The sequence below is a fragment of the Myxine glutinosa genome, chromosome 7 (assembly GCF_964187855.1).
Source record: "Myxine glutinosa chromosome 7, kmMyxGlut1.1, whole genome shotgun sequence".
NCBI lineage: Eukaryota > Metazoa > Chordata > Myxini > Myxiniformes > Myxinidae > Myxine > Myxine glutinosa.
Window position 1 is genome coordinate 51,050,190 of NC_136267.1, and position 24,864 is coordinate 51,075,053.

General features: G+C 51.6%; 1 protein-coding gene across 1 annotated transcript in view; it reads left to right on the forward strand.

Moving 5' to 3' along the window:
* LOC144892943 (uncharacterized) overlaps positions 1-23,082 on the forward strand; it is a 246,928-nt gene extending 223,846 nt beyond the window's left edge. The window contains exons 5-9 of the mRNA XM_078781717.1: positions 7,927-8,040; positions 9,725-9,749; positions 15,560-15,600; positions 15,689-15,732; positions 21,603-23,082. Of these exons, the coding sequence (XP_078637843.1) occupies positions 7,927-8,040; positions 9,725-9,749; positions 15,560-15,600; positions 15,689-15,732; positions 21,603-21,701 (323 nt within the window). The 3' untranslated portion in view covers positions 21,702-23,082. The remainder of the gene's footprint in view (positions 1-7,926; positions 8,041-9,724; positions 9,750-15,559; positions 15,601-15,688; positions 15,733-21,602) is intronic.
* The last annotated feature ends 1,782 nt before the right edge of the window (positions 23,083-24,864 follow it).

Consider the following 24,864-nt stretch of genomic DNA (forward strand, 5'->3'; position numbering starts at 1 on the left):
CTACGCTAAATCTGAATTAATCTTCATTTACCCAAAACCACTCACCAAATCCACCCATAACTTGCCCCCAACATCGATGGTTTCCCAGTATCCACATCCACTCACAACCGGAATCTTGGCATCCTCTTTGATCAAACCCTCTCCTTTGACAAATACACTAAACAGGTCATAAAGACAGCCTTCTTTCACCTTAAAACATCGCCCGTCTCCGTCCATCCCTTTCCTTCACGGCTGCAGAAACCCTCATCCACGCTTTCATCACCTCCTTCCATCTCCACCGCCTCTTACACTTAAACAGATCACAATTACTCACTCATACACTGTTGCATCATCGAAGCTGACTACTCCCTTCTGAGACCTGCGCTTCCCAGTCGCCTCTTATACTATTGCGCTCCCCCGTCATTATAATCCACCCATCTGTTACGTCCCCTACTACAGGTAACTCTTCCTCAGCGAGCTTACACTGCCATATTTCCATTACCTATAGCTTATTTATGCTATATTTCACACCTTATGTATCTAGATTTACTTCCAATTTTGATCTCGTTTGGTCCAGTCAAAAGTAGACTTTTATCAACGCATCTGTGACTGTGACTGTGAATCTGTGCTGTGACTGTGAATCAATGCATTCACCATGCCGGATGACATCATGAAATCCCAGTAGGTTGTTCTTCAATCCCAACCATCATGTGATTGTCGACGTCTCCATTTATTTCGTTCCTCATGGGTTTGGTGTTTTATGGCCTTTACCTCCTACCCAATCACACTGCACATCATTCCCCGTCCTTGATGGATATATTTGCTAGCAGTCAGTATTTACAATTCTACATCCAGATGAGCACAGCATCCCATTTTTGCATCCAAAAACATCCCCAAAACCCCTGAAACAAACCCCTGGACTCCTTGCAGGCTGGACCAAAACCCATGGACGAGGTTGTATCCCAGTACTGACTCTGCTGTCTTCTTGCAAATCACTTCAACTCCATGAATTTTACATGTTTCGTGAACAGAACAAAACACTCTGTAATCATCAGATTGAAACTACCCCAAACCCGTCCATATAAACTCCATTGTTGTCCTGTCCATCTCTCTGTGTTACATCTACCTTTCCCTGATTCATTGACCTTATATCCCATCCCAGGTCCAAATTTTATGACTATTTGAGAAGCCCAGAGTTCGATTTTCAGTTCTGGCAACCTCAGCGACTGAATTTCCTTGTGGGTTTGATCCATTCCCATGAGTACCTGGGCCCAACTCGGCCCAAGGTACACAGTACTTGCTTCCATGGAACAATGACGCCTGAGCACTCAATTAGCCCTCCATAGTACCAAAGACTTACAATCAGACCGACAGACAGACAAATAACAGAGGCGTGTCACCAGCCTCAGCATAGGACATCACCTCTCCAGACAGGCACAATATAATCCACAGTATCGAAATGCCAACTTCTATCCGGAGCCTCGGAAAGCCAAAAGTCGGGCATCAAGCTCCATGCATGCGTGCTCCATCATGCAACCCGATCTGTACTCGGTGCGCCCCCCATAATCAGTAAGTTATAATAACCACAATATACCTTAGGCACCCACCTCTTGATACCACAACTTAATCCATGTTACTTGCATCTCTTCATCCTCCCAAATATCCTCCATTTAACATGACTATCCCCACAGCTCGATCAAGCACGTCACTGTGCTCGGCCCGGTTAAATTAAATTCCAGGCATACTGTACCTGACGCTTCTGGTCGGCACCGGAAATCTGTTTATTTCTTGAGTCCCCTGAATCGCCTATTGAGACGTCAACGACAACCACAACAACAAAAAAAGAACTCGATATTCTCTGTTCACTAATTACGTACATGATTTCGGTTTTAACCAACAATATATGTCCCGATATTCTCTGTTCACTAATTACGTACATGATTTCAGTTTTAACCAACAGCATATGTCCTTTCTTTCCAGATTTAAGTTCTATATCCTGCCGTTAAAGCAACACCCAGTAGACTGACAGCCTGTCGTTCTTCCAAGGTTAGTGAATTACCTCTGACCTCTTTCCCTTACAAATCTCGAACAAAGGTCAAATGAACTTTAAAAGGTCAAACTTCAAACGGAGAAAGGTGGTACAAACGTCGAATTGGGGTAACCAGCGCTTTCATCCCACAACTAATACAAGTCCGGCGACATTCCCGTCCTTGCAAGAACTCCACATCCGGACAGACAAATGACCATTATTGAGGCTCTACATCGCAAAATGGTAACACCCTACGAATCCAACAACCGTCACAATCCGCCCAGGAACTTCCGTGGGAGACATGCTCTACCATGCAGCGCCCTTACCACCTGGTGCACGCCTTTGCACATCCCTCCTCGTTCGCACACTTCAACACACCTCCTCGCGCCCACACAACTGCACTCTCCTGTGCGCACACACAACTGCAGTCCCAGTGCGCACCCAGAGTGCCCAATCCGCGATCCACAATTTTCTCAGGGCACACACCTCCTCCTTAAAATCCATGCCTCATCCTGAAATATAATCCTGAAATATCCTGAAATATCCTGAATATCCTGGAAATCCTGGAGAAAAATAAATAAATATATATATATCCTGAAATATAACTCCACAGACAGACGAACACAACCACATACAGTACACAGCGAACCAGGAATGCAATCACAACCTCCGCTCTCCCTTCAGATCAAAGGGTGTGTATTTCTTTGTCTGACCGCAGTTCACACCATGACCTATTTTCACACCAGCAATCTGTAATCTTTCTCATTACACGACCCATTGACTCACAAGGTCACGTCGGCCACAGGGATATACTCATACTCATACATACTCATATCCACAAAAGTCACCAATACACAATATAATCGTTAATCGCATAATTCCTGCCATTAAATTCAAGAAACCCTTTGCCAACCATTCACGGACCTCCCACCGTGCGGGGCACATCCTTTTGAGTAAGCAGGTTATCACCGGCACTCTGAGCAAATCCCATGCTCCGAACCCAATTCAACAAACTCAAAACCCCTGCTCTTATTTCCCATCCAACAACAACAACTACAACAACAACTGCCCAAAACCGAGAGCCCCCCATACAGCGCACACGTGACTCGCGGCTCGCTCGGCTCCTGCCCGAACGCACAATAACTCTACCCAAACTTCCACGGAGCCGCACGGCGGAAACCACAGGTTCGTACCACACTTTAATTAAACGAACATCGCCAGGATCCTCGGATAGACGCTAAAATTCACAATACACACGACAAAAGTCCGATTTAAATTCAGAGATCGCCGATCGGCCTGGCACAACCAACTCAACGCGGCGACGCCACGCCGCCCCCCGTCCTGGCGCGCACCCTCGTGCCTCCACACGAATCCCAACACTCCCGCCTCGCGGTTTCCTGCGAGGCCCGTTGCCGTGGCAACCAAACTGCGCGCCGCTCTATTCGCGTTTACGGCGGGGTTTACCTCACATTGGGACATGAGTCTTTACAAATCAGTTCGGCTCCTGTCAAACAGTCGGCTGTCATAACATTGAGCTGTCATAACATTGAGCTGTCAGAACAGTCAGCTGTCATTAACTCATCCCTAGCTCGTAATCATCGCAAAAAACAGGATCTCTGACGCTTGACCTCTCTGACCCAAAATGCACTACATGACATCATCATCCTAAAGGTGAGCTGCCTCAGGGATCTACCCCACACATACAATACACAATATCTGCCAATGAATGAACTCTTCAATTCAAGTAAAACACACATTTCAATTCAAATTCTGAATTTAGTTCAACAAATTCCAAATTTCTGCCCGACTGCCACTCGACAGACAAAAGCAGCCCATCTTGTAACCATCTCCAAGAAACCACTTCATATCAACGTTCCTCTGAGTGCTTTCCTGACCCGATTTATATCAAATCGCTCCCAAACACTCCCAAACAACTGAAAATCCGGACTCAGCTAAGGACCTCACCTGGTCCCTCGGATAGACGCTAAAATCGACATTCCCGGCCTGAATTTCCCGCACGTCAAGCAGGCCACTTACAAAGCTTCACACCGAAACCCTCTGCTTTGCATATGTCATACAGACAAATACATTGGCCAGATACACACGTCAATTAATATCCCAATATACATTCATTCCTCATTCATATACCAGTGAGTCTCCCAGACTTCGCGCGAAAATCAGATCGACTCAAATCATGCCTTTCTCCAGCCACTCCCATGTACAATCTTTGTTCATTCATATTACGTCTCTCATTCAAGGAAAAGGATTTTTTTTGGACGGGTTGGACGGGGTGGGTTGAGGTGGAACGGGTATGGCAGGGCGGGGGGTGTTGGGGTGTTGCCTAGAGCCCCGGGACTGAGCTCAGGTCTTGGGGGGGTGGGGGGTCTTGGTCTGGCATCTGGTCCAGCGGCATCAACCGCTGATTTACTTGCTTAACTGCTTACTTAATTGTCCTCTGTCCTTGTAGCTTCAATAACCATAGCTATAATGCTTAAAATTTCAATATTTCAAAAACCACTTCTGTCCTTCTTACCTGTGGTTACCTGGCCCCTTGCTGTGAGCCTATTTATTTTCTCTTGTTCACCTGGTCCTGGCCTGTTTCTATCTGGACCTCTGTTGCTTGCTTCCTCTGTCAGGCCTACCTGGTACCTGCGCATTTCCCTTTTCCTGGCCATGTCCCTTTGGCCCTCTAAGTTAGCCACAGCCCTTCGTTCCCTGGCATGCAATGGCATACCCCATCTTGTCTCTGGGCTGATCCTTCCTGGAAAGATCTTGGCCACCTGGCTCAACCTTTATGGCTGTCCGACCTCACGTTTCCCCTCCTTGCTAACTGTAACGTTAACCTTACTGTTAAATCCGTTACCCTCTTAACGTTATCCTGGTGAATTTAACAAGGCTCGTCATTCCAAGGCTTAAATTAGCCTTTACTTACAATTTCTGTTCGGAGTGCAGGCAGTACAGGTGACAGGGGAGACGAACTGTGCCCGTTCGAGGAGGGGGGTACGAATTTGGATTGCCCTCTGATAAAAAAAAAAATTCTCACCTTAAACAAATCAGCGTGCCGGCGTCCCGGCCTCAGGCAGCCCCCCTCGGGTCGTTCAGGATTCGCCTCGACTGTCACTGTCGTGTTGCACCCCACTCCTGGTACCAAATGTCAAGAAGCAGCTCTTTGTTCGTAAAGAAGTTCACAAACAGCTTGAGAATGACGAAGCTTTATTAAAAATACCAACTATACAGATCTGGAGGAAGCGAACTTCTACAGCACGACTCGCCCTCATGCCACGTTCAGCCTTCCTGAAAAATGCATTGATTCACAGTCCGCTTAAATAGGGACACGTTTATCAGAAAATCTCCGAGAGAACAAAGGAACTACGAGAGTTCCTCCCACCGTTATCCCTAGCCCCCACCATCATCCGTTCTTTCATCTTGGGGGAGTGCAGCACGCACCGTTATCATCCGGACCAGATGTGGTTTCAAGGCTCCGAGGTGACAGAAAATGTAACTCACAGAAGGGAGAGTGCATTCTTGGCCCTGATAAGACCATTATCCAAAGGTTTATGTCTGCAATCCAAGCATTCTACATAAAGCTACACATTCCACGCGCGTATAAGCGTTCTCCTGCCCGCGGCTCGAGGCGCCGTCTGCGAATCAAAGAGAGATTTTACGACCGGACTTATCTAGCCTCGAAAGGGCACATGTATACGAGCCATTTGTCCAGCACGACCGAAGCGAGTATTTTCTCATTTTAAACTAAAGCGAAGCGGAAAACCCTTTATTCACTTATGAAATAGCATTTTTAAACAACATTTAAATCATAACATATTATTCGGCCGACGTCTATAAGATAACATTAAGCAATAACAAATCTACGACCTGACATATATATACTGTATATATATATACTGTATATATATATACTGTATATATATATATATATATATATACATACACACAGACTTGGCATTTAATATGGAATGTTTTTTTTGTGTGGGTGAACTTACTTTTCAAGGTGTCTTAGAACCAAAAGTTCATTGGAATTATGTTGAAATTATTCTAGATTTTGTTAATGTGACCTTTAAAAGAAACAAAAACCACATTTGACATTTCGAAACAAATAAATTGATCCTTGAAAGTGATGTAAACTGATATCGAACTCAATTCATGGACAGTACTGTGTTAAACTTCTGTACGTTTTCCAGAAGTATCTCTTTATTTTGCACATTAGCCAAATTTTTTTTAAACAAAAACAAAAGCTAAATTACGACTGGGATTACGGACAGTAAAATTACAGTTCAGTACTTCGTGTAACCCCCACGAGCATTCAGGAGAGCACGTACACATTGAGGCATGCTGTTCACGAGATTTGCCAAGGTTTGGACAGGAATCGTTTGCCATGCAGTGACAATAGCCTGCTGCAATTCACGCACAGAGGTCGGCTGCTGGTCCAAGTGGTCGATTTGATGCGTTAATGCTGCCCACAAGTTCTCTATCGGATTCATATCCGGGGACATGGCAGGCCACTCCATATCCTCTACACCACGGTCAGCAAGAAAGTGTTGGATCATGCGAGCACGATGAGGCCGTGCATTGTCATCTTGGAAGACAAAGTTTCCTCGAAAGGCTGCACGAGCAAATGGAAGCAATGTTTCTTCCAGAATGGCCCTGTACTTGAACTGGTTCAGGTTTCCATTCAGAACAACCAGGTCAGTTTTGCCCCATGCATGAAAAGCAGCCCAAACGGTCACCCCACCACCTCCAGCTTGGACTCTTGGCACTATACAATCTTTGTTGTAGGCTTCATGCACTTGTCTGCACACTCGGACGTGGCCATCTTGACGATAGACCAGAAATCTAGACTCGTCACTGAAGATCATGTGATTCCAGTGTCCTGGCTGCCATTGACGGTGCTCTCTGGCCCACTACAATCGGCGCTGGCTGTGTTGTCTGGTCAGGCGTGGCTTTCTCAGGGGACGCCTGGCACGATAGCCTGCTTGAACCAGTCGTTGGTTGACTAGCCTTCTGGATACAGGCACATTTGTCAGTTGCTGCCATTAAGCCCTAAGCCGATTAGATGACTTGGTACGGCCATTGCGGACTAACCGGTGCAGCTGGCGATCATCCCTTCTTGTCGTTCTGCGGGGACGTCCTGGCCTCGGTATTGGAGTAGGGACACCCCTCTGAGCATTTCGTTTCAGGATCTTTGACACCTGACCTTGAGTGATGCCATACTGCCGAGCAATAGCACGCTGTTTCATGCCGTAATTTCGTAAAGCCACCACTCCATGACAAACAGCATTGTCGAGTTGATGGACCATCTCCAGAGGAAGCGGCAATAACTTTTGGAGACGTGCAGCAGTTGTTTTCCACTAATACAGAACGCAACAACCCTTGTATACCCGACTGTGAAGCCAATCATAAAATGCACCTGTCCTTACATTTTGCCATGCCACCTGTGATATAATCCTGTTGTTGACTTCTTGCTGCGACAGACAATCAGTGACATGGTTCTTTTAACAAATAAATCACCAAAGTGGAAAAGAAACTCACCAGATTGATATACTGAGTTAAGAAAGTAAACCCAAGTCAAGAAAAAAAAAAAAGCCATATTAAATGCCAAGTCTGTATATATATATATATATATATATATATATATATATATATACATGTATATATATGTATATATATATATATATACATGTATATATATGTATATATATATATATATATACATATATATATATATATATATACATATATATATATATATATATATACATATATATATATATATATATATATATATATATATATATATATATATATATATATATATATATATATATATATATATATATATATATATATCAACAGTTGTTGTGTTTGTAATGGTGAGTGAAGCTGTATGCTGATTTTCTCAGGTCCTACAAAAGATAAACCATTTTTCTATCTACTTCTATCCACATCATCAGCATCACTGCTCATGTTAGTGTTTGGAGGTTTTTGGCACGTCAAGAGAAAGAAACTGGAAAAAGGTAAGAATTTCTTGCAATATGTTTTGACAAAATCTCACGAGTGGTATAGTACTGCAACGTTTGTGGGGGTAGATGATGGAATACCATAGTCGAGGCAGGATTGTATAGGTATAGCATGGACCGTGGACGAGTTGGAGGCATCTCGATGTATTAAGTAGGGAAACTGGAGCTTAAGTTGTTTACTTGCCTTCACACGAGGAGTAAGCCTGGTGTTGGCTTAGCGGTTAGGGTGCCGGCTTGGGATCCTAGGATCCTGAGTTCGAATCCTGATCAACAACAACACAACAACATGCATTTTAAGGCCATTTTCCCTGCTAGAGCTGGGGTTAGCCTTGCGGTCCCCATGACAATCTTCTCCATATTGCCCTATTTTCTGCATCTCCCCTTGTTAACCCCCTTGCCCGCATTTCTTCTTCCACCATCTTCAGCCAAGTCTTTCTCGGTCTTCCCCGTCCTCTACTTCCTTCTACATTCATTTCCATCACTCTTCTCAACCAGTCACTTTCATCCTTCCTCAACACATGACCAAACCATCTCAACCTGTTCCTCTTCACAGCATCCATCACAGGCTCTATTCCCTCTATTCCCATCATCTTTCGCAATTCATCATTTGTCTTCCTCTCTCTCAGCGACACTCCGCACATCCACCGAACCATTCGCATTTCCACCCTGTCCAACCTTCGTTGCTGCTCCTCATTCATGACCCATGTCTCGCTCCCATAAATCATAACACTTCTCACACATGCAGCATACACCTTTCCCTTCAGATCTGGTGAAATCTTCAGATCTTCAGACCTTTCCCTTCTTTCCCTTACAGTACTATCGTGCTTTCTGCAGAGAAGGCAAACCAAAAAGCAAACCAGTTACAGTTGTATCAGCTCCACCATTTATGCAATAGTGTTGCAGCACCTCTGGTTAAGGCAGATGTGTCTGGGATAGCCAAGTGACCACCGCTCAGCCGTTCATGCAAAGGGGTTGCAGTGTATCTAAGAAAATCAGCCAGTTCCTAGGATAGCCTTACTGGCTGTTGGTGACTGAGGGGTGTGACAGAGGCTCAAAATTGGTATGGGAAACTCAAGTGAAATTATAGGGGGAGCGGAAGAAATACACATGACAGATGAAACACCACGATGTTTTATATCCCAGATATACGTTCATGGAAGACCAAGGTGAGAGAGGGTAAAAGACAATATGTACATTCACAAAAGTCACAAAGCTCCCTCTTGGGTCTTTCCAAATACCTTGCTTCCTCAACAATCTTCTCGACAAGCGGAGGCTGAAGCAACAACCTTTTCCACTTTACAATCGCAGTCTGGAATACCAGGGAGTAATGGAAGCAGATGACCCACAGTTCCAACCAATGGTGTAGCATGATGCAGTCCAAGGAATCTCTTTGGTTTGCATCACATTGAGTTTCATGATAAACAAACTACTTGTGGTTGCTGATGTGGAGTTATCGATATTATGTTGAGTCCCTGATAAGACTGTTCCTTTAGCCCATTTTCGACCAATATGTCGTCAGCATTCGTTAAAATTCCTTCACTTAACACAGTTGATAAATGGTTATTGATGAGTATTCCTTGATTTTTTTTTATATAAAATTTTCCAGTTGGCAGTGGCTACACGAGATTTCAGTATAAATTTGCAATTTGAGAGTTATAATCAATGTTATTTTCTTTTCTAGAACTGGCAACTCGGAAGTCTAAAAGGTAAGCTGTTCATTCTTCTACTCGCATCCAAGTCACATTCATGCGTTAAAAAAATAATTTGCATACAAAATTGAGGCTCATGGATGAGCAAGATGACATAAGGTAACTAGAACGGCACTCGGTAGAGTGCATACCTCCGCCAGGCTGAACAGTTTATATTTTGTATCGCACTGATAGGCCGGATCTGGATTCCGACCTGAACCAAAATCTAATCGGCTTGTTCTTGTCACCTGACCAACTCATCCCCCAAGTTTAGTCATAACTCGTCCATAACTTTTTAAAATATCATGTTATATATCGCTTTTCGCCTGATCTCTCAATGGTGAAGAATCATCACTTTAAAAATTAAATAATTCTCGTATCCGAATCCACATTCGGAACTTCACCAAAATCGAATCGATTCGGTCTTGTCACACACCCAACCTGGTTTTGTCACACATCCAACAACACACAACCAAGTTTTGTCCAAATCCATCCATGACTTTTTGAAATATCGTGTTGAAGGAGCCGGGGCTCCCACGTCGATCGGAAGAATGGACGCGACAAAAAGCTAGAATTCATCTGAGTTGCTTTAATGAAATCAAACACTCAGGCACTCTGAAAAACCGTTTATCAGTCAGCAATATATATCTATTCCGCCAGGGGGTTTGCCCAGGCCCGGCGCCAGGGGGCGTGGCCCAGCGTCCTGGCTGCGGCCTGGCAAGTTGAGGGCGAGCCTGCCCGGGCATGCCCGGGCATGCCCGGGCGTCCCGACTGAGGCCTGGCAAGTTGAGCGCGGGCCTGGGCGTCCTGGACGAGCCCGGCATGGTGATCGCTCCGCGTCCTTGATAGGTGCAAGGCGATTGTGAAAACTCAGCGGCAGCCGCTACACACGTCCCCCCAGAATCGACTTGCACCGGCAGGGTCAATTTGAGGGGGGTCCTGATGACCCGGCCGAAGCGACCCCTGGCGGGTCGTGGGAGGGGGTCCGGTGAGGTGGTGGGCGGTCGAGTGGGGGGCACCGTGGACGGGGGACGGCCTCGCCGCGGCGGAAGGGCCACCCGTGGTGGGTGGTCAACGTCCACGTGCGCCGGCTTGAGGCGGTCCACAGCAATCCGGTCCGACCTGCCGCCGATGTCGATGACGAACGACTTGTCGTCCCGTCGCAGCACCCGGAAGGGCCCGTCGTACGGCGGCTGGAGTGGCCACCGATGTGCGTCGTGACGCACAAAAACATACTCCGCTGTGCGGAGTGCTGGGGGGACGTAGGACTGGGGGTCACCGTGGTGGGATGTTGGCACGGGGGCAAACCGTCGGGCGGCCTCCTGGAGGTCCGAGCGCTGGTGAGCTGCGGACCAGGGACTGGTAGCGTCGGGCACAAATTCGCCCGGGACGCGTAGCACCTGGCCATAGACAAGCTCGGCGGTGGATGCCTGGAGGTCCTCCTTGGGGGCCGTGCGAAGGCCCAAAAGGACCCACGGCAGCCGGTCGGCCCACCCGACGTCTTGAAGGCCGGCCATGAGCGCGGCCTTCATGGAGCGGTGGAATCGCTCGCACAACCCGTTTGCTTGGGGGTGGTAGGCCGTAGTACGGTGGAGCTTGATCCCCAGGTTGCGGGCGACCGCGCCCCACAGCTCGGAGGTGAACTGTGGACCGCGGTCTGACGAGATGTCCGCCGGTGCGCCGAAGCGGGCGACCCAGGTGGCGATGAAAGCCTGCGCCACGTCGGCGGTGGTGGTGGAGACGATGGGAACGGCCTCCGGCCACCTGGTGGTCCTGTCCACCATGGTGAGCAGGTGTGTGAACCCCCGTGACGGGGGGAGGGGGCCCACCAGATCCACGTTGACGTGGTCGAAACGTCGTTCGGGCACGGTGAAAGGTGCCAGCGGGGCCTGGGTGTGTCGGTGGACCTTGGCCCGTTGGCAGGCCGTGCAGGCGCTGGTCCAATCGCGGACGTCCCGACGAAGGCCGTGCCAGACGAAACGCGCCGACACCAGCTTCTGGGAAGCTTTCCGGCCCGGGTGGGAAAGGCCGTGGAGGGAGGCGAAGATGCGGCGTTGCCAGGCGACGGGCACGATGGGGCGAGGCTGGCCTTGGGAGACGTCGCAGAGCAGGACAGTGTCCACGCAGGGGATGTCGGCCAGGCGGAGGCCCGTGTCCGCCGCCCGGAGGGCTTGCACCGTGGTGTCGGTGGTTTGGTCCGCCGCCATAAGCGCAAAATCCACGCCCAGGTGGACCGCGTTCGCGCTGGCCCGGGAAAGACAGTCGGCCACGGCGTTGTTTTTGCCGGCGACGTGCCGGATGTCCGTGGTAAACTCCGACACGGCGGAGAGGTGGCGCTGTTGGCGGGCCGACCATGGCTCCGTGACCTTGGCCATGGCGTAAACCAACGGCTTGTGGTCGACGAACGCCGTGAAAGGTCGGCCCTCCAGGAGGTGGCGGAAATGGCGGACGGCCAGGTGTAGACCGAGGAGCTCCCGGTCAAACGTGCTGTATTTGAGCTCGTTCGGCCGGAGCTGCCGGCTGAAAAAAGCGAGTGGCTGCCAAACCCCGTTCACCCATTGCTCATGTACGGCGCCCACCGCGTAGTCGGAGGCATCCGTGGTGAGGGCGATGGGAGCGTTGAGCACCGGGTGAGCGAGCAGTGTTGCGTCGGCGAGGGCCCGCTTTGAGCCTTGGAAGGCCGCATCCATTGCTGCGGACCAGGCGATGTCGTGCTTGGCCGGCATGCCCCGGAGGGCTTCGTAGAGGGGCCGCATGAGCTGAGCAGCGCGGGGCACGAAGCGGTGATAAAAATTCACCATTCCCAGGAATTCCTGCAGGGCCTTTATGGTGCGGGGACGCGGGAACGTGGTGATGGCCTCGACCTTGGTTGGCAGCGGCACGGCCCCGTTCTTGGTGATGTGATGGCCCAAAAAATCAACGGCCGTCGTGCCGAAGTGGCATTTGGCCGGGTTGACGATGAGGCCGTGCTCGCTGAGGCGCTCGAACAGTGTCCGGAGGTGGAGGAGGTGCTCGGCCCGGGACGTGCTGGCGACGAGGATGTCGTCCAGGTAAACGAAAAGGAACGGCAGGTCACGCAGCACGCCGTCCATCAAGCGCTGGAACGCCTGAGCCGCGTTCTTGAGACCAAACGGCATCCGCAAGAATTCGAATAAGCCGAACGGCGTGATGACTGCCGTTTTAGGGACGTCGGCCGCCCTGACAGGTACCTGGTGATATCCCCGTATGAGGTCAATTTTCGAAAAAATGACCCGTCCCGCCAGACGGGCGGAGAAGTCTTGGATATGCGGGATCGGGTACCTGTCGGGGGTGGTAGCGTCATTGAGACGGCGGTAGTCGCCACACGGGCGCCATCCACCCCCCGGCTTTGGCACGATGTGCAGTGGCGAGGCCCACGCGCTATCGGAGCGCCGCACGATGCCGAGGTGCTCCAATGCGTCGAATTCGGCCTTCGCTACGGCGAGCTTGGCTGGGTCGAGGCGGCGGGCCCTGGCGTAGACCGGCGGGCCCGTGGTTGGTATGTGGTGCTCGATCCCATGCCGTACTGCGACGGCCGAAAACGTCGGCCGCGTGAGGGCCGGGAACTCCGTGAGCAGGCGAGCAAACTCGTTCGCCGCCGGGACGGCGCATGCCAGCTCGGTCGGCGCGGAGCTGCTCAATGTGCATACCAGGGAGCTGAAGGTTTCAGCGTTGATTAAACGACGCCGTTGGACGTCCACCAGCAGTCCGTGTGCGCAGAGGAAGTCGGCGCCTAGCAGAGCCACAGGCACGTTGGCGGTTACAAACGTCCAAGCAAAGCGTTGGCCGCCGAAGCAGAGGGTGACGTTGCGCGGGCCGAAGGTGCGGATAGTCGATCCGTTGGCCGCAACTAAGGAGGGGCCGCAAACCGCGGATTGCCTGTCCTGGTCAGAGGCGGGTATGACGCTCAGTTGGGCGCCGGTGTCGCACAGGAAGCGCCGTCCGGACGCTTTATCCGTGATGAACAGTAAGTTGCCCGTGTGGCCGGCGCTCATGGCTGGTAATGAACGCCGGCCCGGCCGTTTCCCGGCCTGCCGAAGGTGCACGGGGGTCGGCATGTCCGGGCCTTCTGTCCGAACCTGGCATGATAGTAACACCACGCTTGGTCAGGTGGAGGCCTCGGTCGTCGTGCCGGAGGTGGTCGGCTCGGTAGAGCGGCCGCCAATGGCGTCGGCAGTTCGGCCGTCGACCGTGCCGGGTGCTCGGGCGCCCTGGGTGTTGCGTCGGACGGCGGTGGGTCCCATGTCGCCGCTACGATGCGCTGTCCTGCGGCGGAGATCTTGTCGGCTTCTCTGGCAAGGGCCCGGGGATCTGTGATCGTCGTGCTTGCCAGAGCAAGGCGTACCGGGTTAGGCAGCTGACGGAAGAACAGCTCCCGGAACAGGAATGCCGGAGAGTGCTCGCCGAGCAGTGAAAGCATGTAGTCCATGCGCTCGGAAGGGCGCGTGTCGCCGAGCTCAGGCAGATCGAGCAGGCGCCGTGCGCGTTCCGCCGATGGGAGGGCGAAAGCATCGAGGAGCAGCTTCTTAATCGCGCCGTATTTGTCAGCGGCTGGCGGGCTTTCGAGGAGGCTCAGGGCGCGGGCCGCGGTAACCGACCCGAGCGCAGCTACCACATGGTGGAAGCGGGTGTCGTCGGCCGTGATGCCTCGCAGGGCGAACAGGGACTCCGCCTGTGCGAACCAAACCGCCGCGTGAGCCTCCCAGAAGGTAGGCAGTTTAAGGGCGACTGCCGTGTCCATGTCGATAGGTCACCAATGAAGGAGCCGGGGCTCCCACGTCGATCGGAAGAATGGACGCGACAAAAAGCTAGAATTCATCTGAGTTGCTTTAATGAAATCAAACACTCAGGCACTCTGAAAAACCGTTTATCAGTCAGCAATATATATCTATTCCGCCAGGGGGTTTGCCCAGGCCCGGCGCCAGGGGGCGTGGCCCAGCGTCCTGGCTGCGGCCTGGCAAGTTGAGGGCGAGCCTGCCCGGGCATGCCCGGGCATGCCCGGGCGTCCCGACTGAGGCCTGGCAAGTTGAGCGCGGGCCTGGGCGTCCTGGACGAGCCCGGCATGGTGATCGCTCCGCGTCCTTGATAGGTGCAAGGCGATTGTGAAAACTCAGCGGCAGCCGCTACAGTGTTATATATCGGTTTAGGCCTATCCCTCAATGGTGAAGAATCATTTTTTTATTCTGTGATCCGGATCCGGATTCCAATATTCACCAAAATTGAATCAACTCTTCATTGTCGCACAGGCAACCTCTCCAGCAAGTTTTATCTGAATCCGTGCACAACTGTTTGAGATATCCCGCTATGTATCGTTTTTGGCCCTATCTCCCGATGGTGAAGAATCACTTAAACATTCTCGGATCCGGATCCAAATTCGAAACTTCACCAAAATCTAATAGTTTCGTCCTTGTCACATACGCTACCTCTCCACCGAATTTCGTCCGAATCCGTCCACAACTTTTTGAGATATTTTGTTCACAGACAGACAGACGGGGGAAAACCTTCGGTGGCGGAGGTAAAAGGGCAAAGTAGTGACAGTGAGGCAACAGATGGGTACAAGCAAACAAATGAACTGAGAGTGAAGAAGATGAGAGTTAACACAGTATATAGTAAGGCAAGGGTCTTTCACTCAGAGAGTAGTTAATGAATGGAATGGTCTCCCTGGAAGGTAGTGGCAGCAGAAAGAGGATGAACCACAAGGTACTCCTTTATTCAGATAAAATTTCCACCTCTCCTCCATTATTGATATTTGTTAATAGAACAACTTATCCAGGTTTGAGTATTAATTATTTCTTTTACATTTATTTCAGGTCTGGACAAGGAACGTTGGAATATTCAAAAACCCATCAAGGCACGTTAACGTATTTCAGAAACGGCATAAATATATCTGTCAATACTTATCGATCAAAGGTAACAATAAACTGCTTTTTCTTTTGCAGAAATGCAATTCGAGCTCATGGCGCCACCGATTCCACCGCGGGACGTGAGTCTGATGAACAATTTTGTCACAAACAAAATAAATACGCAATGCATTTTGAAATGCATCCGCCTGATTTTGCTGCATATCAATCGGGGTTAATGTTGAACACGAACAACGGTAGGTTTTGTTTTGAGGCATCGTTTCTATCTCCGTTTAACATAAATAAATAAAAAAGTTTAACAATCGCAATGAAATTATTGCTGCAAGGTGGACTGTACAGACTCATGGGATAGCAATGGCGAAACCCCCGGAGATATTCCTGCTCAGACAAGCGAGGCTTTAAGATGGTTCTGGGAGACAAATACATGTTAAAATTTATTTTCCTGGAATCGATACCTATTATGAACCTGGTGTTGGCTTAACGGTTAAGATGGCTGTCTTGAGATCTTGGTGGTCCTGAGTTCAAGCCCCTGTCAGACCGTTGAATTAACACCAGGTGGGTTGACTCGGCCTGTCATCCTCAAATAAGTAAGTACCAGGTGCCTGGAAATGAAGGGCATTGCATCAGTGACACAGCCGTGCCCCTAGAAAATGATGCAGCCAGCAGCCACAGGCTGCACACGAACCACCGATTCCTGTTAATGAAATGGTTTTGTTAAACAAATCTTACTATAATTCACCAAATGTCCGTCCGTCTGTCCGTCCGTTCCCAGATACCGCAAAAACGGCTGAACCGATCTCAACGAAATTTTGGGTGGGTAATCCTGGGACCCCTGGAGTAAAATAGGCTATTGTAGCGGCTGCCGCTGGGGTTTCACAATCGCCTTGCACCTATCAAGGACGCGGAGCGATCACCATGCCGGGCTCGTCCAGGACGCCCGGGCAGGCCCGCGCTCAACTTGCCAGGCCTCGGTCGGGACGCCCGGGCATGCCCGGGCAGGCTCGCCCTCAACTTGCCAGGCCGCAGCCAGGACGCTGGGCCACGCCCCCTGGCGCCGGGCCTGGGCAAACCCCCTGGGTTAATAGATATATATTGCTGACCGATAAACGGGTTTTCAGAGTGCCTGAGTGTTTGATTTCAATAAAGCAACTCAGATGAATTCCAGCTTTTTGTCGCGTCCATTCTTCTGATCGACGTGGGAGCCCCAGCTCCTTCATTGGTGACCTATCGACATGGACACGGCAGTCGCCCTTAAACTGCCTACCTTCTGGGAGGCTCACGCAGCGGTTTGGTTCGCACAGGCGGAGTCCCTGTTCGCCCTGCGAGGCATCACGGCCGACGACACCCGCTTCCACCATGTGGTAGCTGCGCTCGGGTCGGCTACAGCGGCCCGCGCCCTGAGCCTCCTCGAAAGCCCGCCAGCCGCTGACAAATACGGCGCGATTAAAAAGCTTCTCCTCGATGCTTTCGCCCTCCCATCGGCGGAACGCGCACGGCGCCTGCTCGAACTGCCTGAGCTCGGCGACACGCGCCCTTCCGAGCGAATGGACTACATGCTTTCACTGCTCGGCGAGCACTCTCCGGCATTCCTGTTCCGGGAGCTGTTCCTCCGTCAGCTGCCTAACCCGGTACGCCTCGCCCTGGCAAGCACGACGATCACAGATCCCCGGGCCCTTGCCAGAGAAGCCGACAAGATCTCCGCTGCAGGACGGCGCATCGCAGCGGCGACATGGGACCCACCGCCGTCCGACGCAACAACCATGGCGCCCGAGCACCCGGCACGGTCGACGGCCGAACTGCCGACGCAATTGGCGGCCGCTCTACCGTGCCGACCACCTCCACCCGACCAAGCGTGGTGTTACTATCATGCCAGGTTCGGACAAAAGGCCCGGACATGCCGACCCCCGTGCACCTTCGGCAGGCCGGGAAACGGCCAGGCCGGCGTTCATTACCAGCCATGAGCGCCGGCCATACGGGCAACTTACTGTTCATCACGGATAAAGCGTCCGGACGGCGCTTCCTGTGCGACACCGGCGCCCAACTGAGCGTCATACCCGCCTCTGACCAGGACAGGCAATCCGCGGTTTGCGGCCCCTCCTTAGTTGCGGCCAACGGATCGACTATCCGCACCTTCGGCCCGCGCAACGTCACCCTCTGCTTCGGCGGCCAACGCTTTGCTTGGACGTTTGTAACCGCCAACGTGCCCGTGGCTCTGCTAGGCGCCGACTTCCTCTGCGCACACGGACTGCTGGTGGACGTCCAATGGCGTCGTTTAATCAACGCTGAAACCTTCAGCTCCCTGGTATGCACATTGAGCAGCTCCGCGCCGACCGAGCTGGCATGCACCGTCCCGTCGGCGAACGAGTTTGCTCGTCTGCTCACGGAGTTCCCGGCCCTCACGCGGCCGACGTTTTCGGCCGTCGCAGTACGGCATGGGATCGAGCACCACATACCAACCACGGGCCCGCCGGTCTACGCCAGGGCCCGCCGCCTCGACCCAGCCAAGCTCGCCGTAGCGAAGGCCGAATTCGACGCGTTGGAGCACCTCGGCATCGTGCGGCGCTCCGATAGCGCGTGGGCCTCGCCACTGCACATCGTGCCAAAGCCGGGGGGTGGATGGCGCCCGTGTGGCGACTACCGCCGTCTGAATGACGCTACCACCCCCGACAGGTACCCGATCCCGCATATCCAAGACTTCTCCGCCCGTCTGGCGGGACGGGTCATTTTTTCGAAAATTTATCTCATACGGGGATATCACCAGGTACCTGTCAGGGCGGCCGACGTCCCTAAAACGGCAGTCATCACGCCGTTCGGCTTATTCGAATTCTTGCGGATGCCGTTTGGTCTCAAGAACGCGGCTCAGGCGTTCCAGCGCTTGATGGACGGCGTGCTGCGTGACATGCCGTTCCTTTTCGTTTACCTGGACGACATCCTCGTCGCCAGCACGTCCCGGGCCGAGCACCTCCTCCACCTCCGAACACTGTTCGAGCGCCTCAGCGAGCATGGCCTCATCGTCAACCCGGCCAAATGCCACTTCGGCACGACGGCCGTTGATTTTTTGGGCCACCACATCACCAAGAACGGGGCCGTGCCGCTGCCAACCAAGGTCGAGGCCATCACCACGTTCCCGCGTCCCCGCACCATAAAGGCCCTGGAGGAATTCCTGGGAATGGTGAATTTTTATCACCGCTTCGTGCCCCGCGCTGCTCACCTCATGCGGCCCCTCTACGACGCCCTCCGGGGCAAGCCGGCCAAGCACGACATCGCCTGGTCCGCAGCAATGGATGCGGCCTTCCAACGCTCAAAGCGGGCCCTCGCCGACGCAACACTGCTCGCTCACCCGGTGCTCAACGCTCCCATCGCCCTCACCACGGATGCCTCCGACTACGCGGTGGGCGCCGTACATGAGCAATGGGTGAACGGGGTTTGGCAGCCACTCGCTTTTTTCAGCCGGCAGCTCCGGCCGAACGAGCTCAAATACAGCACGTTTGACCGGGAGCTCCTCGGTCTACACCTGGCCGTCCGCCATTTCCGCCACCTCCTGGAGGGCCGACCTTTCACGGCGTTCGTCGACCACAAGCCGTTGATTTACGCCATGGCCAAGGTCACGGAGCCATGGTCGGCCCGCCAACAGCGCCACCTCTCCGCCGTGTCGGAGTTTACCACGGACATCCGGCACGTCGCCGGCAAAAACAACGCCGTGGCCGACTGTCTTTCCCGGGCCAGCGCGAACGCGGTCCACCTGGGCGTGGATTTTGCGCTTATGGCGGCGGACCAAACCACCGACTCCACGGTGCAAGCCCTCCGGGCGGCGGACACGGGCCTCCGCCTGGCCGACATCCCCTGCGCGGACACTGTCCTGCTCTGCGACGTCTCCCAAGGCCAGCCTCGCCCCATCGTGCCCGTCACCTGGCAACGCCGCATCTTCGCCTCCCTCCACGGCCTTTCCCACCCGGGCCGGAAAGCTTCCCAGAAGCTGGTGTCGGCGCGTTTCGTCTGGCACGGCCTTCGTCGGGACGTCCGCGATTGGACCAGCGCCTGTACGGCCTGCCAACGGGCCAAGGTCCACCGACACACCCAGGCCCCGCTGGCACCTTTCACCGTGCCCGAACGACGTTTCGACCACGTCAACGTGGATCTGGTGGGCCCCCTCCCCCCGTCACGGGGGTTCACACACCTGCTCACCATGGTGGACAGGACCACCAGGTGGCCGGAGGCCGTTCCCCTCGTCTCCACCACCACCGCCGACGTGGCGCAGGCTTTCATCGCCACCTGGGTCGCCCGCTTCGGCGCACCGGCGGACATCTCGTCAGACCGCGGACCACAGTTCACCTCCGAGCTGTGGGGCGCGGGCGCCCGCAACCTGGGGGTCAAGCTCCACCGTACTACGGCCTACCACCCCCAAGCAAACGGGTTGTGCGAGCGATTCCACCGCTCCATGAAGGCCGCGCTCATGGCCGGCCTTCAAGACGGCGGTTGGGCCGACCGGCTGCCGTGGGTCCTTTTGGGCCTTCGCACGGCCCCCAAGGAGGACCTCCAGGCATCCACCGCCGAGCTGGTCTATGGCCAGGTGCTACGCGTCCCGGGCGAATTCGTGCCCGACGCTACCAGTCCCTGGTCCGCAGGTCACCAGCGCTTGGACCTCCAGGAGGCCGCCCGACGGTTTGCCCCCGTGCCGACATCCCACCACGGTGACTCCCAGTCCTACGTCCCCCCAGCACTCCGCACAGCAGAGTATGTTTTTGTGCGTCACGACGCACATCGGTGGCCACTCCAGCCGCCGTACGACGGGCCCTTCCGGGTGCTACGACGGGACGACAAGTCGTTCGTCATCGACATCGGCGGCAGGTCGGACCGGATTACAGTGGACCGCCTCAAGCCGGCGCACGTGGACGTCGACCACCCACCACGGGTGGCCCTTCCGCCGCGGCGAGGCCGCCCCCCGTCCACGGGGCCCCCCAGTCGACCGCCCACCACCTCACCGGACCCCCTCCCACGACCCGCCAGGGGTCGCTTCGGCCGGGTCATCAGGACCCCCCTCAAGTTGACCCTGCCGGTGCAAGTCGATTCTGGGGGGACGTGTGTAGCGGCTGCCGCTGGGGTTTCACAATCGCCTTGCACCTATCAAGGACGCGGAGCGATCACCATGCCGGGCTCGTCCAGGACGCCCGGGCAGGCCCGCGCTCAACTTGCCAGGCCTCGGTCGGGACGCCCGGGCATGCTCGGGCATGCCCGGGCAGGCTCGCCCTCAACTTGCCAGGCCGCAGCCAGGATGCTGGGCCACGCCCCCTGGCGCCGGGCCTGGGCAAACCCCCTGGGTTAATAGATATATATTGCTGACCGATAAACGGGTTTTCAGAGTGCCTGAGTGTTTGATTTCAATAAAGCAACTCAGATGAATTCCAGCTTTTTGTCGCGTCCATTCTTCTGATCGACGTGGGAGCCCCAGCTCCTTCACTATATTGTTTTTCAAATTTCGTCTTTGGCCTCCAGCATTTTCAGGTTTGGACTCCCGCCTAACGTTATTGTCCCGGGTACCGCAAAAACGGCTGCACCGATCTCAACGATACACCTCCATGCCCTTGGTATTCCCACGGGTGACCCCACTAGTTTATATAATTTCAACTTTGAATAGTGGCATTTGGAATTACTTGGAAATGGAATCATTTCAACACTAAAACATTTATTGTTCTTTAGATCCCCAAATACAATTTGGTTACTTTATATGTACCTCGAGTGTTTTGCTTATGAGCTCGGTGTTAATCCAACATGAGCGAACTCTCAAGATTGGCAATAGTTTTTATACTCTTATTTCTTTACACTCTTCAATTTGTTGCAAACAAATGCCTGTGGCGTGTCCGCTTGAATATGAAGAGGAAGTGAGTGCGGTCGTGAAAACATGAGATGAGACACAAAAGACACAAAACATGAGACAACATGAGACACAAAAGTGCGGTACCGTATTTGCTGTTGTTGTGTACGTGCTTTGCAGAAACATATTGATGATGTTCAGTACACGGTGTTCAGCTTAAAGAATCGAGAAAAGAAGAAGAAGAACCGAAACCAAAAACCATACACACTAGATGTCTAGCCCTGCCTTGAATCTAGACCCACCTATTTAATTGTCTCCTTGCTTCGCGTGAAGGACGAGACATCAATCGGTGTGCCGTCCATCGGATGGACACTTAAACTGGGTGCCCGGCCTGCTAGCATTAGCCGATGGACGTTAAAGATCATACGGTGTACTTCGTGAAGAGGAGACAAGTTATCACCGACACCCTGAACAACTAACAAATTCCTACCACCTTCAGCCGAACGTCATGCCTGGCCAGCGGGTTCGTGAAACACTTAGGCCAAAAAGGTTCCCTGGCCAATCTTCAAAGAATGTGGGTATAATTTGGCCACTAAGGAAGTCATAGTAATGAACCACCTTTAGAGGCCATTTTTCCCCACAGAGCAGGGGTTGGCCTTTTTCGGGCACCGTGGTCCCCTTTTTGAAGCAATGTTTTGTTTTTTTTATGGCCGGATACCCTTTGTGCCGCCAACCCTGTTAGTCGCCTCTTGCGACGCACAGCGAATTACCAGTTAATTGGTACTCAATTTGCCGACCTCGGAAGGATGACAGGCTGAGTCAACCCCCCTGGCGTTAATTCAGCGATTAACCGAGATTCGAACCCTGGATCCCAAACCGCACCCCAACGGCTAAACCAGGCTAAGGAAGTAATAGTAATGGTAGTGGTCATATAGTTACCTGGGCCGCGTTAATGGATTATTTGTTTTGGCGCATTAATGGATTATTTGTTTTGGAGCATTAATGGATTATTTGTTTTGGCGCATTAATGGATTATTATTTTTTGGCACATTAATCGATTATTTGTTTTGGCGCATTAATGGATTATTTGTTTTGGCGCATTAATGGATTATTTGTTTTGGCGCATTAATGGATTATTTGTTTTGGCGCATTAATGGATTATTTGTTTTGGCGCATTAATGGATTATTTGTTTTGGCGCATTAATGGAGTATTTGTTTTGGCGCATTAACGGATTATTTGTTTTGGCGCATTAATGGATTATTTATTTTGGCGCATTAACGGATTATTTGTTTTGGCGCATTAATGGATTATTTGTTTTGGCGCATTAATGGATTATTTGTTTTGGCGCATTAATGGATTATTTGTTTTGGCGCATTAATGGATTATTTGTTTTGGCGCATTCATGGCTTATTTGTTTTGGCGCATTAATGGATTATTTGTTTTGGCGCATTCATGGCTTATTTGTTTTGGCGCATTAATGGATTATTTGTTTTGGCGCAATAATGGATTATTTGTTTTGGCTTTACCTAATCGATTAGTTTTTACATGCTTCACCCAGTGTCATATAACAACAAATAGTATGTAGTGCTCCTTTTGTTTTTGTCTGTGCACGGAACATGGCTTTGCAAGAGGTTTTTTTGAATAAAAACCATGAATTTTGTCTGACTCATCTCTCTTTATTTGTTCCATTAGATGATTAGAGTATGACAACGAAAGGTTAATGCAGTAAAGTTCATCATTTATTTTTCCTACTTAACTTGCCGAATCTATTTATAATTCTGCAAAATGTTTTATGGAGGCACTGTGATTTTAACTTCCATGCATTTCCTCCTTTTTTTTCTTTTTTTCTTTTTTTTTGTTTCCAAGATCGAGGCTCGTGAAAGAGCGAACATTAATCACACAGAAAGACAAACCGACACATAAATCATATAATAAGGGGAGCGGTAGACAAGATGGGGAGAGAGGAGGAAGGACACAAACACAACATTTAAGAGTAGGGACATCGAGAGAGTGGTCACAGTGGTCTCCCATCTCTACCGCCTCTGACATCAACTCATCCTGGGAATTCTTCCAAAGTAAATTGCTCTCTCTCATGCACAGATCTATCCCATATCGTCTTCAGTTGTCATACCCTTCCTCCCGTCCATGGTACACGGAATCTTGTGGTGAGGCTGTTGCCCAGAAACAACTTGCTTTCGTCTCCTGGAAAGCAAATCCAACGGAAGGAAATCTCATTTCCTTTCACAAAGCCCGAAACAAGTGTGTGTCCACCCTCAGGAGAGCCAGGAAACAATATCTCTCCGTTCTCAAGATGGAATTCTATTATCTGTCTCCCTCTTCCAAATCCTGGTGGCATCTGGTCAAATCTGTTTCTGGTGTTTGTTCCCCCTCGATCCCCTCCCTCACCTCAAATGGCTACATGGCTGACTCCGCACGTGCAAAAGCTGAATGCCTCAACTCTGTGTTTGCCTCTAAATCTTGTGTCCCAAACCCATCCCTCTCTGTACCCACCGTATCCAGTCATACCCAGCTGCTCCTGGATTCTGTGTCTTTCTCTCCTGACAAGGTGGAGAAGTTTCTGCAACTGGACCTGACGGCATCAGCCCACGGGTCCTAAAATCCTGTTCTTCCACTCTTTCACTCCCTCTCTCTGTTCTCTTCACCCTCTCTTTTGCTCAAGGTCATCTGCCATCTGCTTGGAAATCAGCCAACATCACCGCTTTGCACAAAAAAGGTGCAAAAACATCCTAGCAACTACAGACCAATCAGCCTTCTCCCAATTATCAGCAAAGTCATGGATTCCATCATTACCTTCGCAAAAGCGGCAGGTTATGTTTTGATCGCTGTGTATTTATTTGTATGTCTGTGTGTGTGTGTGTATGTTATTCGCATAACTCAAAAAGTATTCAACCGAATTGCATGAAATTTGGTGGGATGATTGGTTATTATACGGGACACATTTGATTAGATTTTGGGAGCAATCGGGTCAAAGGTCAAGGTCAAGGTCACGAAAAGGTCAAAATCGTATTTTTGTTGTTCTGTTCCCTACACTCCCATGCCAAGTACAGAACAGTAGCTCCGGCGAAGGTATGCGCTCTACCGAGTGCCCGTTCTAGTTGCTTCAGATATGAAATCTTTCCTCTTCTCCAATGGCTTGATCTCTGATCATCAATTTGGTTTCAGACCTGGTCACTCTACTCTGGACATGCTGCTTCTGCTTTCTCAACAATGGATGGAGGTCCTCAATGCCAAACAGGAAATTAGAGCTGTCTCCCTTGACATATCACGTGCCTTCGATACGGTCTGGCACCTCGCTCTGCTCACCAAATGCTCCTCCTTTGGTATCCATGGAAATCTCCACGCATGGCTGGCGGACTTCCTCTCTAGTCGTAGTCAACGTATGACCTGAATGGGTTTCTCTCATCTCCTCTTCCTGTTCAG